The sequence below is a fragment of the Centroberyx affinis genome, unplaced genomic scaffold (assembly GCF_046629955.1).
Source record: "Centroberyx affinis isolate AG114_WGS23_722 - 3 ecotype Tasmania unplaced genomic scaffold, CSIRO-AGI_Caff_v1 ptg000238l_1, whole genome shotgun sequence".
Lineage (NCBI taxonomy): Eukaryota > Metazoa > Chordata > Actinopteri > Beryciformes > Berycidae > Centroberyx > Centroberyx affinis.
This window is the reverse complement of record NW_027278923.1, coordinates 279,824-296,664: the sequence shown is the minus strand read 5'-3', so window position 1 is coordinate 296,664 and position 16,841 is coordinate 279,824. Positions and strand designations below refer to the sequence as shown.

Below are 16,841 nucleotides of genomic sequence, written 5' to 3'. Positions count from 1 at the left end.
GGAGAAAAATGCATTTCACACTTCAGAGTATGTTAAGATATGTATTTCAAAACATAGAAAACATGTATTGGTACATGAAGGGACAACACAGCCTATGTTTTGGGTATAGCATTGGGTAACAGATATAATATGTTGTCAGCAGCAGCGCACTGAAACAATGCATTTTCATTTTCCAAAATATAATTTGAAAGAATGTCATCTAGCTATACATACAAATACATGTTTTCGCCAATGTCTGCCAGTTCAGTTTGATCCTGAACAGATTGTGTTCTTTGGATGAGTCACCACCCTACACACACACACACACACACACACACACACAGACCATGATTATGTCTGGTCAGGAGCAACAGGCGTGACCCAGTTTCCAAAACAAGCGCTCCCACTGCGTGTACACACCGGTGATGACGTCACGCCGTGTCGTCGACTGTGTTTATGTGGTTTTTAACGGGCAGCTGCTAAGTAGCATTGTGGCACGTCTTTAAACATGATTTGATTACACATGTAGTAGGTAAGATAATGTATGTTTGTGTAATTTAAACGCGCACACGTTCACACGACAAGTGTCTGCGTCCATTTTGGAAATGGTTGCGACAAAACAGATTGAACAACGATTGGTGTAAACAGGCGAAGGTCGTTTTTCGGCTAGCAAGATAGCTTGCAAGCTAGCTCGCTAACTCCTAGCTAGGAACAGCAACAAACACTGTAACATAACAAGTTAGCAGGACAGGGGCTAGCTTACACAACGGATTTCTATGCGAGATTTAGCGGCGAGTTGACAAACAAGTCACGAGAAAACTCTGTTCACGCGGCCATAATTGGCTTGCTGGGTCGTATTTAGCTAAATGAAACGGCTGTTGATTAGCCCCGACAGTTGCACTTCTCTCTGTTGTATAGAGAGATCGTCCACTCCATTCAGATTTCTGGCATTTAATGTGGCCTTGCGTATCGGCAAACACACATAACATCACGAAATAGTACCTTTTCTGAATCGTCGGGGTCTGCATGTAAATTCAGCATACCCATAATCCAAGAAAACACCTGTTGTTTTAATATAATTTCAACCATAGCATTTGTTCATCTATGTAATAGGCTATTATTGTTACAATCTGCTATTAGAAAATCTGACTCTTGTAACGTTAACTTAGCCATTAAGCAATGAAATGCCGTCCTTAAAGTGTATTCTTATATATTCTCAAGTAACAAATAGTTGTGCCGAATAATTCTCCTGAGCTGTTGTTTTTGTAAAATCTAAATAATTTCGTACAGAATAGCTTTGTCCTGATCTGCAGGGACCTTCCTAAGTAGGGTTTTTATTTTACTTACACAGTACACTGAAATGTGTCTGTCAAATATCAAAACACAACACATACTGATTAGCAAGGCCACATTAATTTGTCAGAACTTTGAATGGAGTTTGTTGTCGTGTTCTGTCATCGGGCCAGGCTATTGAGTACTTAAACATTGTGTTGCATTTGGCCAATACTTTATTTTTGTGCCGTGTGTGTGTCTTGTCTTCCTCAGGTTTTGAGGACAGAAATGGCGGTGTGTGCACTGACCATGTTGGATGGGATGGGAGATGAGGTGACCGCAGCAGGTGGCGTGTTGCTCCTGGTCTTGGCCCTCATCTTGGCTTGGCTCTCAACGCACGTGGCTGACCGGGGAGACCATATATTGGGCACCATCCTCACTGTAGGGGCCCACGCCTCTCTTATTGGACTGGGAGGCCACGACAGCTACAGTGGAGGGCCTCCCAACACCGACACCCCTGAACAGCAAACTCCTCCGCCTTCACAGGAAAACAAGCCGGAGGACGGTGAGCCGGGGTCTGAGAGAGGAGAGAGTGAAGGAACAGGGGAGGGAGCTGCGGGGATTGGGACAGATCTACTGCTGAACATACAGAGCAAGCAACCGCATACTGGTAGATACCATCCTAATGATGAGGATGACGACGAAGTCGATGAGGAAGAGGATGATGAGGAGGAGGAGGAGGAAGAAGAGGAGGAGGAGCTGGAGGAGGAAGATAAAAAGGTTACGAAACTTATCCCAGCGTTGTCCAACAACGCCTCCACTCCCACCACCACCACTACTATTTCTGTCCGTTTGAAGTTCCTAAATGACACAGAAGAAGTGGCCGTCCTGAAGCCACAGGATACAGTGGGTGTTCTGAAAAGGTTGGTAAAGCAACCCAAAACATCCTCATAGATAAGAAAGCCGATGATATGGCAAAAGGCAGTGCCTACAAAGTGCGGTACCCTATTCAGTTTCTATGAACAAAACAATAAATCAACATTTTCTGTGGTTGCTTTGTCTGTGTTCTAATAATTAATGTTAAATGTACATGGTGTAAGTCAGTTGTCGTTACATTTTCACGGTTGTCAAACAGCATGATCATGAAAATGTTTTTTCTTCAAGTGTCACAGTGCTAACAAGACTCCTCTCTTGAACGGATGTTTGCACAGACGTTTGCTAGCTTGTTAGGGTTTTGTGACTTACAGATAATTAAATTATTATGATCATGCAGTTGTTTGACAGATGTGAAAAGTTTATGGGCAATTAACAACACCATATACATTTCACATAAATTATTGGAAGACAGAAAATGTTGATTTTTTGTTTTGCCCGTAGAAACCTAATAGGATTTCGCACTTGTGCTGCACTTTGTAGGCGTGGACCATTTGAAACGTCACGTCTTATCAACACCGACCTCGGCTGTAACCTGTCAACAGGTGTTTTAATGGCTCTTTTTCTCTCCTCTTCTCTAGCAAATACTTCTCAGGTCGGGAGCGTCAGATAAAGTTGATCTACCAAGGGCAGTTACTGCAGGATCCCAAAAGGACTCTGTTGTCCCTAAACATTACGCACAACAGTGTGATCCACTGCCACGTCTCCCAGGCGCTGCGTGAGGCCAGTCCAGAGGAAGCGGCTCCGTCCGGGACGGGCTCGGGAGCCGGGTCCGGGGTCTCCGGAGGATTCAGGGCTGCAGGTTTGGCCCTCAGCACCAGCAGCCTGGTGGTGCCTGTGTTTGTGGTGATACTGGCTGTAGTGTGGTACTTCCGCATCAACTACAGGCAGTTCTTCACCGCCCCCGCGACCATCTCCCTCGTGGGAGTCACTGTGTTCTTCAGCTTCTTGATCTTCGGGATGCACAGCCGTTGAGAGGCAGATGCATCGCGATAGAAGGAAGCCTTTGCTCGCATCTGAATGTTGGCATTTTTGTGAGGTAGAATAAAAATAACATCAGTAGGCGGCGTCTGGAGAGAGGCAGGGACTAATCAAAAGGGGCCTTGGTGTAGATGCCACATAGCTGACTGGATTCCTACAGCGTGTGTATGGGTGTGCCTGTGGTTGTGCATGCACCAAGAAGAAAAAACATTATGTGAGAGGTTGTACAGTATATGTGGAGTAAATAATAATCTGCAATCTGTGTTTGTATGAAGTTCAGGTTAAACTGAGCTGTAATTTTGCTTATCTTAAAACATGACACAGTGGCTCATACCCGCTCATTTCAGTGTCTGGTATGTTTCGCCACACTTTGGCATTATCTAGTCTGCTCTATGATTGTTACTGGGGATTAGGATGATGCGTTCCTGTGCGTCATTGATACATTTCATCTCATTCACTTTTGTGAACATTGCGGCGTGTGTTTCTGTGTAAGAAAACAATCTGCAAAATAGGAAAACCAAGGGATAGATGCAACAATCTTGAACTTTTGGAACCACTCACTGTTGTGCTGGTTAGACTCTCGTTTCCATTTTCTGTTCTTTGAATGACATGAGCTGTCAGTAATCAAATATGGACTGTAACAGCTGCCTTACTGCAAGGCTGAAATTTTCCCAAGTAAATTTGTTGCTTGAACAACTCTGCAGATATTTAGAAATAGTTTAATTTAAATAATAATCACTAGACATTAAAATAAACAGTTTTTGAGAAGATGATGTAAATATACTGTGTACTTACTGTAAATAAAATGATAGAATGAATCAGATGAATCTGCATCTGGCACTTGAAGATTTGAGGGGACCTTGTGCCCCCTTTATGCCCTCCTATCTATGTTGGACTGCTCTGGCTTCAGTGCTGACTCAGATTAAAGCATTTCAAACCAAACCTTTGCTTCCTGTTGGCTATTTATTGAACGTGTGTTAATGACATTTTAATAATGTAGTAAGCAGGTAGCTCACATACCTTCAGTACAGTAATTTAAGTGAAATCTATCCAGATAGCCATTATCCCCTCCATGCCTTGTGTTTGCGCACTAAAGAAAAGAGTCTCTGGATGGTGCTTGCGTTTATTTATTTATATACAAACATCAGTATGCATGGAAGTGAAGAAAAATAACCTATGTATCACATTATGTTCATATACAATAGCCATTCACACATGCACTGACGCGTGCTTGTGCATGAAAAAATATTGGAAAGTCACAACATTGCATCCTTTGTCATTGCACTCATTGTCAAGACACACTGTACATAAACAGCCACAATAAATCGTCTGCCATTCTTCGCCTTGTCCACAAAAAGTGGCGAGGGAATCAAACTGGGACAAAGTATTTTAAAGGACAATGGTTCATCATGATTATTTTCTAGTGCACATCACAAGATTTAATACTGAAAAGAAGGGATTGAAGGGGGCAAAGAGAATGTTGGGATTTGAAGAGCTTGAGAGGAACAGAGATGTCTCCCAACTCTGCATCCAAAACATAAAAAGTAGAACATACTGGAAACCAAATCAGTGTCTGAAGCTTTCCTAGATTTTTATTAAATTCTAATTTGAAACATACAAGTTGAATATATTTGGGTGGATTTTTCCTTTTATGTTATGCACTAACTGATATATACAAATGAAATGCGACTTACTTGTGCTATACTATGCACTCTTGACTACACAATAACTGCACCTTTCACAGTTAAGTGGTTGGGTTTGTGATGAATGTATGTGACAAAAACAAAGCCATTAACTCTGACAGTTCAAGTATAAGAACGGTGAAATAGTATATCCTTTTGCAAACTAATGAGCTCTGATTTATGTGCTATATATAAATTACTATTTTAAGTCAGATGTTGGTGAGTCTTCTAGATCTACATTATGCAAGACAGTTTTGTAATGGGGAAAAAATGGAGGTGCTAATGCATATCGGATACTCAGAGACAGATTCATTCGATTCATGATTCCTTCTACACATCATACCACATGCACACATACACAAAAAGCCCACTGGCTCATAAAATACAAATATCAAAATCTGCATGTACGCTTGTGTACAGACAAATAATATACATATCACTTGACACGCAGTGACACAGTTAAAAAGTTAAATATATTTGTCGATGTAAACAAAAAATTAAATATTTAAAATGGCACACATACTTTCACAAAAAATATCACATTCAAGGATGCATAGTTATGTGAAAATATAAATGATTACACACGCCCACTAAGTGACAAATCCACCCGACCACACACACACACACACAACATGAATAACAATCAACTGTCCTTGACATTCACACTGAACGCAAGTAGGCATACAAAGGCGCACACACACACACACACACAACTGTGCAATACAATGCTATCGTTAAAAAGCCACTGATGAGTACTCCAGTATACATGTGTCAAGTGTTGCTGTTGAAAGCGGTCGCAGCCCACCCGTCTCCTCTCACCAAATCAAAGATAAACACACAGTCTAAAGAGTGGGACAGGTCACATGTCCTACAACACTGGCAGGGTATCTGCGGTTCCAGAAAGCCAAATTTAGCACTTTTCAAGACCTTTCTATGCCACCAGGAATCTGATAAAAAAAAAATGTAATAATCAAAAAGAAACAAAAAGCTGATTACTTCCAATTAAACATAGCTATTGAAACTTCTGAAACTATAAATGAGTAGTATAAGAAAAAGGACACCAGGAAATTAAATGTTTAGAATCTGGATCTGATGTCCGTCATGTTCGGCACATTGTACTAAACCTGGAAGTAAAAATTAAACAATAACTAAGAAAATAGAACCGACGTATTCCCAGTCTGCATTGACTAATATCTCTGAATGTAAATAATTAATCTGTCAATACCACTATCTAATTTTGTATAGATGCATCAAAATAAACTTAATTTAAAATATTAAAAATTAAAATTAAACTTGCATAACAGGGTGAACAAATTAAGACCCTTAATAACTGTATTTAAGACCTTTTAATGCTTTTTAAGGCCTTAAATTGAACTTTTAAAAGGACCTGCAGATACCCTGATTGGACTCTGTGGCTGATCACAATTTTTTAGAACATTGCATTTATTCGCTAAAATGGAGATACCATACCTTTCAAGGTTGAATGTGACTATTGGGTCAGGTTTCATCCAGTCTCTTTCATTCCTGCTATCCTTCTACGTATGGAAGGAGGGACACAGTGCAGGAGAGGCAAGGGGTGGGGTGACAGACAGGAGGGGTTACGCTAGTTTAAGTCATCGTAGATACTCGGAATAGAAGGTGCTGGGAGTTTGGGCCTCTTTTTTTTGGTTGATAAACTGAGATTACTCTGAGAACTGCTGCTGCTGCTGCCGCCTCCAATCAGACACCCACTCCCTCCTCCCCCTCCACCTCCTCCACTGCTGTTTAAACCGAGAGATGCCCTCTTCTTTTTCTTGGGCCTCCTAGAATCTGAATGGTTGGTGCCTGTGAGAGGGACAGAAACAAAATGATCGAACCATATCCAACTATCATCACTATCAAACAAGCAGCACCTAATTCATGATAAGCTGTGACCAGTTTGCCGCTTTGAAAAGGACCAGGCCAGCCAGGATGTTTGGAGGGGAAATCCAGATCAGATGGGGGGGAAAAGAACTCCCATTAAGTTCTAGCCACCAAGTGCAGTACTGCTTGGTATTGGCCAACAGTAGGTCTCTATCTCTGTCTCACACACACACACACACACAGAATTAGAGAATTCAGTGTATTCATTCAGTTTTGATGATCAATGCCCAAAAATGGGTGGTCATTTTATAAAATCGGCACGCCTTCCCTGTACAGCGCCACCACCAGCATGCACATTCGAGAATTAGGCTGAAACTGTTTGACAAATGTGTATATTTATAGCTGTGTGGCACAATGGCACATGCACGATAAAGTTTTTTTTTTATTTTTGGGGATCGACAAACAAACACTGACACCGACACAACAAGTCGGTGCGGTCGACTTGTACTAGGTGCTGGTCGCAGCTAAAAACCTATACATGTCACTTCCTTACTGGCTTTAGATGAGGCGGAGTCGGTGGGTGAGATATCGGGGGAGTCTTCCCACTGCAGGCGGCTCATCAGGGCCTGTCCATCTGGAATGTCGTAGCTGTCACTCTCCACCACAGCATTTGCATCGGGCAGCGACGGCCTACCGCACCAAACCCAGACACAGTCGCATCAAGTTACAATGGAGGCAAAACTCAGACATTCAATTCACAGATTAAAAACACAATGATACTGACGTCCACTTCTTTCTGACAGGAGTTAAAGGGGCAATAAGTAAGATGTGGGACGGTGCTATGAGCAGGTGACTGGCATCGATATGATAGTGCAGTATTTTGCATGGTGATATATTACATCTTCACTAGACTTTAATTAGCTCTAATTAGCAAGCTTATCTGTCTCTACTGTGAAAATACTACTAAACCTAAGCGTCAAATGTTTTTCTGGAACTGGAAAAGCATTGACCCAGCCATCATGACTATGGACCTCCAGCACATCACCTGCCCAGCCTCTGCATCAGTGGATGAATCAGTGGAGCTCTATAATACATCTTTGAGCAGTGTCTTTGATCTCCATGCCCCTGTCAAGACACGTGAGGTAAATTTTTCACGCTCTGCCCCCTGGTTCATACATGAACTGCGGAAAATAAAAACAGCTGGGCGTGTCCTGGAACGATGCCTCAGACATTCTGGGCTCACTGTCCATAAACTGGCCTTCCGTGAACATCAAAGAGCTTACTCCAAGTCCCTTAAAGATGCTCGGTCACAGTTCTACTCCAGCCTAATCAATAACAATCCTGGCAACTCTAAGCATCTTTTTTTCCACCATAAACCATCTCCTGAAGCCACAATCATCTTCCCCAATTGAGGCTACAGAAGAGCGATGTAACAGCTTCATTTACTTTTTCAGAGCCAAGGTCAACAACATCCGTTCTCTGATGTCCAGCTCTTCCTCTCTGCCTCCTCCTGTCATCGACCCCCTGTCTGGGAGCTTGCCATCTCTCCTCCATTTCACTGGTGTCCAGCAGAGCCAAATTGAGGAAATCCTCAGGAAAATGAAACCCTGCACTTGTGCCCTGGACCCCACTCTCAGCCTCTTGATCACCCAAGCTGTCAACCTCTCCCTTCAAACCGGTAGTGTTCCATCTGCTCTCAAGGTTGCTGTCAGCTGATGCATTGTCCCCTTCTCTTCTGATTCTCCTTGACCCGAGAGCGCCTCCACACCACCATTGGACTGTCAGACTCTGCACTTAAGTGGTTTCAGTCCTACTTTTCTGGCAGGACTGAGTATGTCTCACTGGGAGGATGCAGGTCTAGATTGCTCCCTGTCACCTGTGGTGTTCTGCAAGGGTCGGTTCTCGGCCCCATCCTGTTTACCCTCTACATGCTCCCCCTTGGTCGTGTCATCAGCAGACATGGGATGTCTTTTCATTGTTATGCTGATGATACCCAGCTGTACATAAAAACTGCCCCAAGCCCTTCTGCAGCCATGTCATGCCTCAGCACCTGCCTTGAGGAGATAAAGGCCTGGATGAGCAACAATTTCCTCCAGTTAAACAGCAGCAAAACTGAAGCTCTCCTTGTTGGCATTCCACACCAGGTTCAGTCATCCCCCATACCTCATCTCACCTTTGACGGCCAGGACATCCCCCTCTCCTCCTCAGTCACTAATCTGGGTGTTAGGTTTGACCCTCACCTGACTTTTCATGACCATATAAAAACATCTGTGCAAGACCTCTTTCTACCATCTCAAAAACATTTCCAAACTCCGCCCCACTCTAACCCTGTCAGATGCAGAGAAGCTTGTCCATGCTTTTATCTCCTCAAGACTGGACTACTGCAATGCACTCTTCACTGGGATCCCTGGCAGGAGCATCCAGATGCTCCAGTATATTGAGAACAGCGCTGCCAGGATCCTGATGAGAGTGCGAAAACACGAACACATAACACCAATTCTGTTTTCATTGCACTGGCTCTCTGTCTCCTTCAGGATCGACTACAAAGTCCTGCTACCTACAAATGTATTAACAGACATGTGCCTCCCTACCTACAAGAACTGAGCCCCCGGGCCCCCAGTACCAAGCTCCGCACCACGAGGGATTGGGCCTTCTGCTCGGCTGCACCGCGCTTGTGGAACAGCCTTCCTAACCATCTAAGGGCAGCGCAGACCCTGGACTCTTTTAAGACAGGCCTAAAAAACCTTTTTATTCAGGAAGGCTTTTTTGTGTTAACTTTTGTTAGCGATTTTATTTTTATGTTTTTAACTCTGTAGCACTTTGAGATTCACTATGAATGAAAAGTGCATTACTATTATTATTATTATTATTATTATTAAAATACAGGTGGGGTGAGAAGGATAGACTTGTGTAGGAGACAAGTTCTATCAATGTTGCAATTCCTACTGGTTGCCGATAGATTGTTGTTGTCAATAAAAGTCATAGATGACTTAATGCCCCTTTAACTGTGGTATACACTACTGTTAGATGTTAGTCACAACAATGCCTTGGTCATTAAAAATGGCAGTAAGCAGCCGATGAACCGGTACTTGTATTGCTTGCAAAAAATGCACCGTTTGTACCAGAGTATTCACAACACCGTCCGCCAGCATTATCCTGTTCATCTCATTGGCAAGAGGAACCCGATATACATTAGAAAACACTGAGCACAACACCTGCACCGTGAGGGTCACAACATGCACAGAGCTCTAAGTCCTGAATGTCACTTTTGTTTAAGTACGCAGTCTCTACACTTGTGGTTGTCCACCGTTGTCGTCCGAGGTTTCTAGGAGGGGGGGAAAGGACTGGAGGGATGGGAATGGGGGGTTAGGAGGGGGGGCACACTCACGCGGACGGCCCCAGGAGGAACACCCTGACGGCCCTCCTCTGCTCGTCCGTGTGCTGGGGGCACCGCTGGGACCTGGTGGGACACAAGGTGGCGTTACACATCCCTGCCTGCCCAGGGCCACAGGAAGTGAGGGGAGTGGGACGGCAGCAGACACAGTCAGTGACCAATCAGATGGGGCACAGGGATAATGAGGCATTAAAGGGTTAAGATGTTACAGAGGTTGGTCAGTGACGGGGTCCTCCATTGTCCAATCAGAAAATAGCATTGGGCTAATAGTCTAATCACTATAGCTTTTGTTTTGGTGGGAATAATGAGCCAATAATTGGTCCAAATGAACTGAAAGCACGCTTCATATGAAACAAAATGGAAATCCAATATAAAGTCATATTGAGTCGCCACTTGTGTACCCGTTAAGTTAGTCCCAACACACATGATCACTTTCATGAACACACTGATGAAACTGATCATGTTTTTGAGCTTCCACATGCAACCAGACTCGCAAGTCAGACTTAAAGAATGAAACATAAAACATAGCCAAGGAAGGCCACAACAACATCTGGCCAAATACTACCTGGATCCATCTTATACCATCCCAGATTATTAGTTAGAGTAGCAATAGCAGAGTTAACTGGTTTACCACACTTCTACACTGCATATCGGAAGGAGCGGAAAGGAATCATCGCTGTCAGAGTTTGGGTGTATGTGCCAGTGGATTATACAGTCATTACCTGGTGCACATCTTCTTGGTGTGCTCAGAGATCACCCCACATTGCTGTGGAAACAATCATTAGTTAAGTTAATGATCAACATTTGCATCATATTTATTCACAGAAGAAAAGTAGGAATAACTGCACAGAAACAGGCAGGAGTGTGAGGAGAGTTGGATGCTTAGCTGGGTTGACAAGACTTGCTCACCGTTGTTAAAAGGGATCTCAGTTCATCAGGGCCTAATGCTTCATAACTGATGCCGGTGTTGTAGTTGTACTGTAGTGAGGGAAACATAACAAGAGCACTTGTCAACACTCTGCTGTGTGTTTGAAATACAAGGCAGAGGAACTTTGTGATCTTGTAAGTAACATGAGTTAAGGAGGAACTTGTCACCTTATACGGCTCTGTGTTGACGCTGCTACCAAGCTCACCTGAAAAAGAAGAAGCACAGAACTGCTAGTCCTCATCGTTCATAAAGCCACACGCCATCAAAACCATTAAAATATCATATATAAATGTTAATACATTTGCAATTGCAACTTTGAAATATTACTGAGGAAAACAAGTTAAAAAGGTTGGATTTAGACAACATTTGTCAGAAGAAAATAAATCACTGTGCAGATGATTTCAACTAACAAAGACAAAGAGGGCTACAAAATTGAGCATCAGCCTATTTAGCTATGTTTCGTATTTCTAAACTATGACTAATACATTTCTTAATGAATTTACAGGGATGCTTTGACATTTTGAATGTTATTTTTTTTCATCAGCCACTTGTTTCAGAGAATCTACTTATTAGATTATGTTTTCGACATTTTGTTCAGTTACCCTAAACCTGGCTTGTCAACATTCTTCACTGAAACCAACGGGGATTTCAAGCTACAAGCTCGATAACTAGCTTGCAGTTAGCAGTACCTGGTGTTTTGAATGAGGGATTATAACAATGCTAACATATATTTTCTTGGGAAATTTAACTGCCAAAACAGAGACGACGCCGCGGCCACAATCTGACAAGTGCCTGTTGCAAAAAATTAAGGCAATACATCAAAATGTCACGGTAACAAGCCAATGGAGCACCTCCAGTGGAGGCTGGCACCAGTTTAATTGATTTTTATTTATTGCATCTGTTCTGCAGTTATGATCACAACCAAGACAGACACATCAAGAAGAAACAAAGCAAATCAGAGCTTAAATAAAATATGAATGTCTAAATAAGTACAAAATGCAAGGCTTTACAGTGTAAAGTACATAATGATGATTCACAAGTGGCACTTCAGTTTGAAACAAATGGGCTGAACCAGATTTTCTCTCGCTCACTCACAGTCCTTATCTGTTATCACTTCTAAAACAGAACTAAATGATACCAAATTCAATTTTCACAACATGAATACAAACCCATAAGCAAATAAATTGTTCAACATATCCCGATTTATTGCACATCATTATCAGTCCGTTTATTATATTTGAGAGACAAGCTATATGCACCATGATCCACGGTAAAATCATAAAAGAAACCTGAATCTCTGCAGAAATCCATCAGTCTTATGGTCCTTGTGTATATATCCTCCTATCCTAACACTGCATTATGCTGACATTTTTCCCCTAAATAAGTTAAACTAAGATGTGTGCTTTTTGCTTAAATATCCCCTTCATCGCTCCTAACCTTTCATCTACTATACTATAGCATGGTTGGCATTACACAGCAGGTGTCCATAACCCACTCCCTGTGACTGAGGAAACTGAGGGCATGGAGATTCCTGGTCGCCCCAGAACTGCTGAACAGACCAGAGAGCAAAATATCTAGCAGCGGGTCAACCCCAACAGCATTTAAAAACCACATTCAGAAGCACAGCTTGGACGAAAACCTTATCAATACACTCATAATTTGATATCATGCGAGACGTGCTGCAATGAAGAATTTAAAATCAAAGAGATAATCAATCAATCGATAATCTTAGCAAACACACAAAATTTGTTATATTATTACCATTAGGCCACACAAGGGTGTATTGGCATATTAGGCTATACACGGAATTGACAAATGCCATATGGTATATGATAAAACAGGCAATATACTAACAATTACGATTGTCGGTTTGAATTGTGTGAGCCTCATTTCATTGTAAATATCGTTATGTTTATTTGGATATCAGACTAAAAAGTGCACAATGCACTCGCAATAATGGGAGATTAGATCAGGGTCATGAAGTATGTCAATTCCAATGAATTCATTAGACGTTAGCCCATGTTAGCACAATTTCTCCCTTATTCCATCTCTTCTGTCACTCTCCCATATGTAAGCTCTATTTCATGGGCCATTACCATATTTAATTAAGAAAAAGTATCTTGTACATGATGGGGTTTTTTTTTATATTCTGAGTTTTCAAAAGAGACTCACCATTTTTATGTTTTAGAGATTTGGATCTTCTCGGTGAATTTGGATTCTGCATGAAAAATAAGATTCAGGTTAGATTCATCTCCATATGCTAATCTAAACATTAAAAAAGTTAAAACAGACATCTCAAATGTTGATATGGCCATATATGAAACTAAGAGGATACTGAAAATACAGACACAAATATATTATATTTATGATATCATATTTGATATTATATATACAATATCATATTTTGTTTTACTTGTACTGAAACCAAACAAAAAGTCAACATAAAAAAAATTCTATACATCTTATACAGCTGTACATCTTTGAAAAGGGGCGTTGAAAAGAATGCAAAAAATACCTTATCTGACTTCCTCTTTTTGGCTGTAAGAGAGAAAGAAAACAGTTGTGAGAGAGCAACCTACGGGTTCATAAACAATCCTGTCTTTACAGTAGAGATTCTGGTTGAACAATTTTGAAGTGCTCACCTTTTTTCTCTGCTCCATACGACCAGTCATTGTCATTGAGGTCATCATTGTCTTCCTGATCACTCTCTGATTTGCTCATGTTGTTATTGCTAGCTAGCCTGTTAAGCAGGGGGAAATAAAAGCTCTGATTAAACGTTGACAGACATTTTGGAATATGACGACAATCAGTTTTGAATGACCTTCACCGACTGACCTGCGGTTGGCAATGCGACTGCTGTTGCGTCCCATGCCCAGGCATTTCTCCAAGTGTGGGGCGAAGCGAGAAGCTGCGATGAATCTTTTGCAGTTGGGGCACTCGCACTCCTTGTTCTTCCACTGATTGTACACTTGCCCAAATATGTCCACTCCTGGCTGATCCACAATTTCTATGAGAGGAATGAGGGCACATAAGCAAAACACACCAAAGGCAAAGGGGGAGAAAGGGACGAGACCGAACAGTAAGTCGAGGCACCAACCAAACTCCTTCATGCTCTCTTGGTCCGTCTCGTCCAAGAAGAAATAGCCCTGTTTCACAGCACGATGTACCTCAAAACACAGGCCCAAACAGGCATCCTCCACCAGGTCAGAGTAGATGTCATGGACCAAAGCCTACAACATGAGGGAGACATTTTAACTCCAAATATAAAACTGCTGCAAGATAAACAATGTGTACTGAGAGACACAATAGATGAAGAATGATGAAATTACACATCAATGTCATGTCTGATCACTCACCTCTAGCTTGGTGTTGTCTGGGCCTGACAGGGGCATATCCTCCATTTTCATTTGAAAAACTGTATGGGAAATCTTGATAGCAAGGCAACGAGATATTAGCCTGTGTGTTTTGGACATGGAGGAGAAAAAAAATACCCTGATGAGAAGGTTGGGGGGGGGGCACAACAGAAAATACAATCTGTCACTAAGGGTCCCTAGTATGAGACCAATAAATTCCTTACTTTTAAAATAGCTATTAACACATCTCTCTTCATTCTGTTGAGGGATGAAATAATAAGTCATTTGGAACCTACAGTATGGCATATAAATTAATATAAAGTCTCCTTTTGCAGATCCCTTCCTTTGCAGTCTGGTGTCAGATATAAGTTTCCATCTTTATTGTGAATTAAACGTTATGGGAAACAATCAGTGGATATAACCAATGCATACAAGTACACCTCAACAGGAAGTGTACACACAAAAGCACACAAAACTAAGTCCCTTTCGGAATATTATAGTGCTACCCAGAGATAAAAAACATAAAATACAATAATCATGGTAAACTCACGACTTTGTAGCTCAGACACCCTATAAGTCCCTACAGTAATATTATAGGAACATTATACTATAGTGATTTGTGTGTAGGTACTGTGGATTGTGTGGCTGGCGGTGGTAATAGCTCACTGCGTCAGGTGAAGTGAATAGATTGAAGCATGATGCATCTTTATTAACATTAAAATGATTTTGTAACCAACTAGCAACATTACATGGGTAGCTAACGTTAAACACCTAAAACAACCAGTAAGTAGGTTAGCAAGCTCCTCAACGACTAGTGAATGGATTCACTTCGAGCGACCGTGTTAACGCTAATAATGGTAGTTTGTTAGCAAACACAACGCTACTGTTTACAGGTTAGCTAGTTACTTTTTGGTGACGGTTAGCACTAGTTTGAGATAAAAAGAAAGGCGTGTGTGGTTTGTTTATGCGAAATACTCTGACACGATGTTGTAACGTTATATTTTCTTTTATTTCACCAGAACCGAGTGTTTCCTCTTACCCTGTCACACCGCAAACTCAGCCCGACCCAGGCAGTTGTTGTGAGGGAGGCGGCATCACCGTGTCAGTATTTAACTAAGTACATTACCAGTCGGCCAGGCCTGCAACAACATCCATCGTAATGTCTTATTTAAACGAATAACCTCGTTGGAAGTGTTGCGGTGTCGCAGCTGGCAAGCGAGATTACGTTATAACCCGGCTTGACACACAAGAGGCCACCAGTGTAGAACCAACGGCAAAAATAAAATATAAAACTTCCGGTCACAACTTTCAAAATAAAATCCTGCTTTCAGGTGACGTAATGCAACCTGTGGCGGACAAATGGCAGGTTCTCAGTTCTTGGCAACGATGTCTGACAACAGCTGATTGACTGAATAAATTTACAACTCAGCCTTCTCAATACTATAGAATAAAAATCCTGATTAAGACTAGGGCAATCTTTCGAAAGATATTGTGCCAATAAAGAGGTTAAAAAGGCTAAAGAATGTAACGCAAGTAATGCCAACACTGTTTTTAACACGTCTGATTTCTGTTCGATAGCTAACATTATGTAACAGTGGTAGCGTTTTGCTAGATTAACTTGTTTGCCTGAATTCAGAAACAAATGTAACATTATTCATTTTTACTTCTAACATTTTTACTGAAAGGACACACCTACACGAAGACTATCCTTTTCAGATATCGTTTTTTTTGTAGTCTGGTTGTTAGGGTTAGATAATAGGATATTGCACGCAGCGAAGTGTCCAATATCTCCACGATGGCGCGAGCCGTGGTTGCTAGGAGATCTGTGTGGTGCAACTGGAAAGCCCCTAGTAACGTTTTTATTTATTATTATTTTGAAGGCAAAATCACTTCCGGTCTTGTTCTGGTTCTCTGGCGGGCTTGACGCAGGCCGGCGACGCGTTTACCTTCCGCTTAGACATCAAGAAACGAACACAGGATTTATCGCTTGTTATCAGCGATCAATTAGCTGAGCCTGAGCCATGCTGTACTGACGTTCTCATATTCAGGCAGAGATGGTGGATAATTAAAAGATACAGAGACCAGACTGGATTTGTGTTATGTCTCCACGGTAGGTGGAGAGATAACAGTGGAGAGTGACGTCTCTGTTCATATCTTCTAACAAAAATGTGCTGCCCTACTTTATTCATCTCAATGGATCAATTATCTTTTTGTTCGCCCCCCTCCACAGGGATTTCACTGGTCAGATTTCACCACTGATCCTGCTGTATTCTCTCATTGGGCTGATGCATGAAACCCTGAAAACAGTGAAATTGAATTATCCCCCATTTTGCTGGGAAACCACTACAAACCCCTCAATTATAGTTGCATACTGTAATCTTTTCTTTTTTTTCAAACAAAAAAGCTAAGACAGCATTTGTTCAAATATATCAAAATACTGATCCCTGTTCTGTTATTTAGGAAATATCTCACTTGCC

The 16,841-nt window shown here is 41.8% G+C and overlaps 2 protein-coding genes across 4 annotated transcripts; one reads left to right on the top strand and one right to left on the bottom strand.

The window, feature by feature from the left end:
- The first annotated feature begins 421 nt into the window (after positions 1-421).
- tmub2 (transmembrane and ubiquitin-like domain containing 2) lies at positions 422-4,101 on the top strand. Of its 2 annotated transcripts, none has more exons than XM_071543441.1 (3): positions 422-511; positions 1,525-2,174; positions 2,766-4,101. In XM_071543441.1, the coding sequence occupies exons 2-3, from the start codon at positions 1,540-1,542 to the stop codon at positions 3,157-3,159; spliced, it is 1,029 nt and encodes a 342-aa protein (XP_071399542.1). In that variant the 5' UTR covers positions 422-511; positions 1,525-1,539; the 3' UTR covers positions 3,160-4,101. The 2 variants fall into 2 exon arrangements, with proteins under 2 accessions (XP_071399542.1, XP_071399552.1); XM_071543451.1 differs by having other exon boundaries at positions 478-521.
- A 2,197-nt stretch (positions 4,102-6,298) lies between these two features.
- atxn7l3a (ataxin 7 like 3a) lies at positions 6,299-15,619 on the bottom strand. 2 transcript variants are annotated; one of them, XM_071543411.1, is made up of 13 exons: positions 15,404-15,619; positions 14,368-14,467; positions 14,109-14,241; positions 13,847-14,018; positions 13,654-13,751; positions 13,527-13,549; positions 13,184-13,229; positions 11,179-11,216; positions 10,993-11,061; positions 10,806-10,849; positions 10,078-10,149; positions 7,243-7,379; positions 6,299-6,671 (listed from the first exon to the last, which is right to left on the bottom strand). In XM_071543411.1, the coding sequence occupies exons 2-13, from the start codon at positions 14,416-14,418 to the stop codon at positions 6,451-6,453; spliced, it is 1,104 nt and encodes a 367-aa protein (XP_071399512.1). In that variant the 5' UTR covers positions 14,419-14,467; positions 15,404-15,619; the 3' UTR covers positions 6,299-6,450. The 2 variants fall into 2 exon arrangements, with proteins under 2 accessions (XP_071399512.1, XP_071399516.1); XM_071543415.1 differs by lacking the exon at positions 10,078-10,149.
- Positions 15,620-16,841: the final 1,222 nt, after the last annotated feature.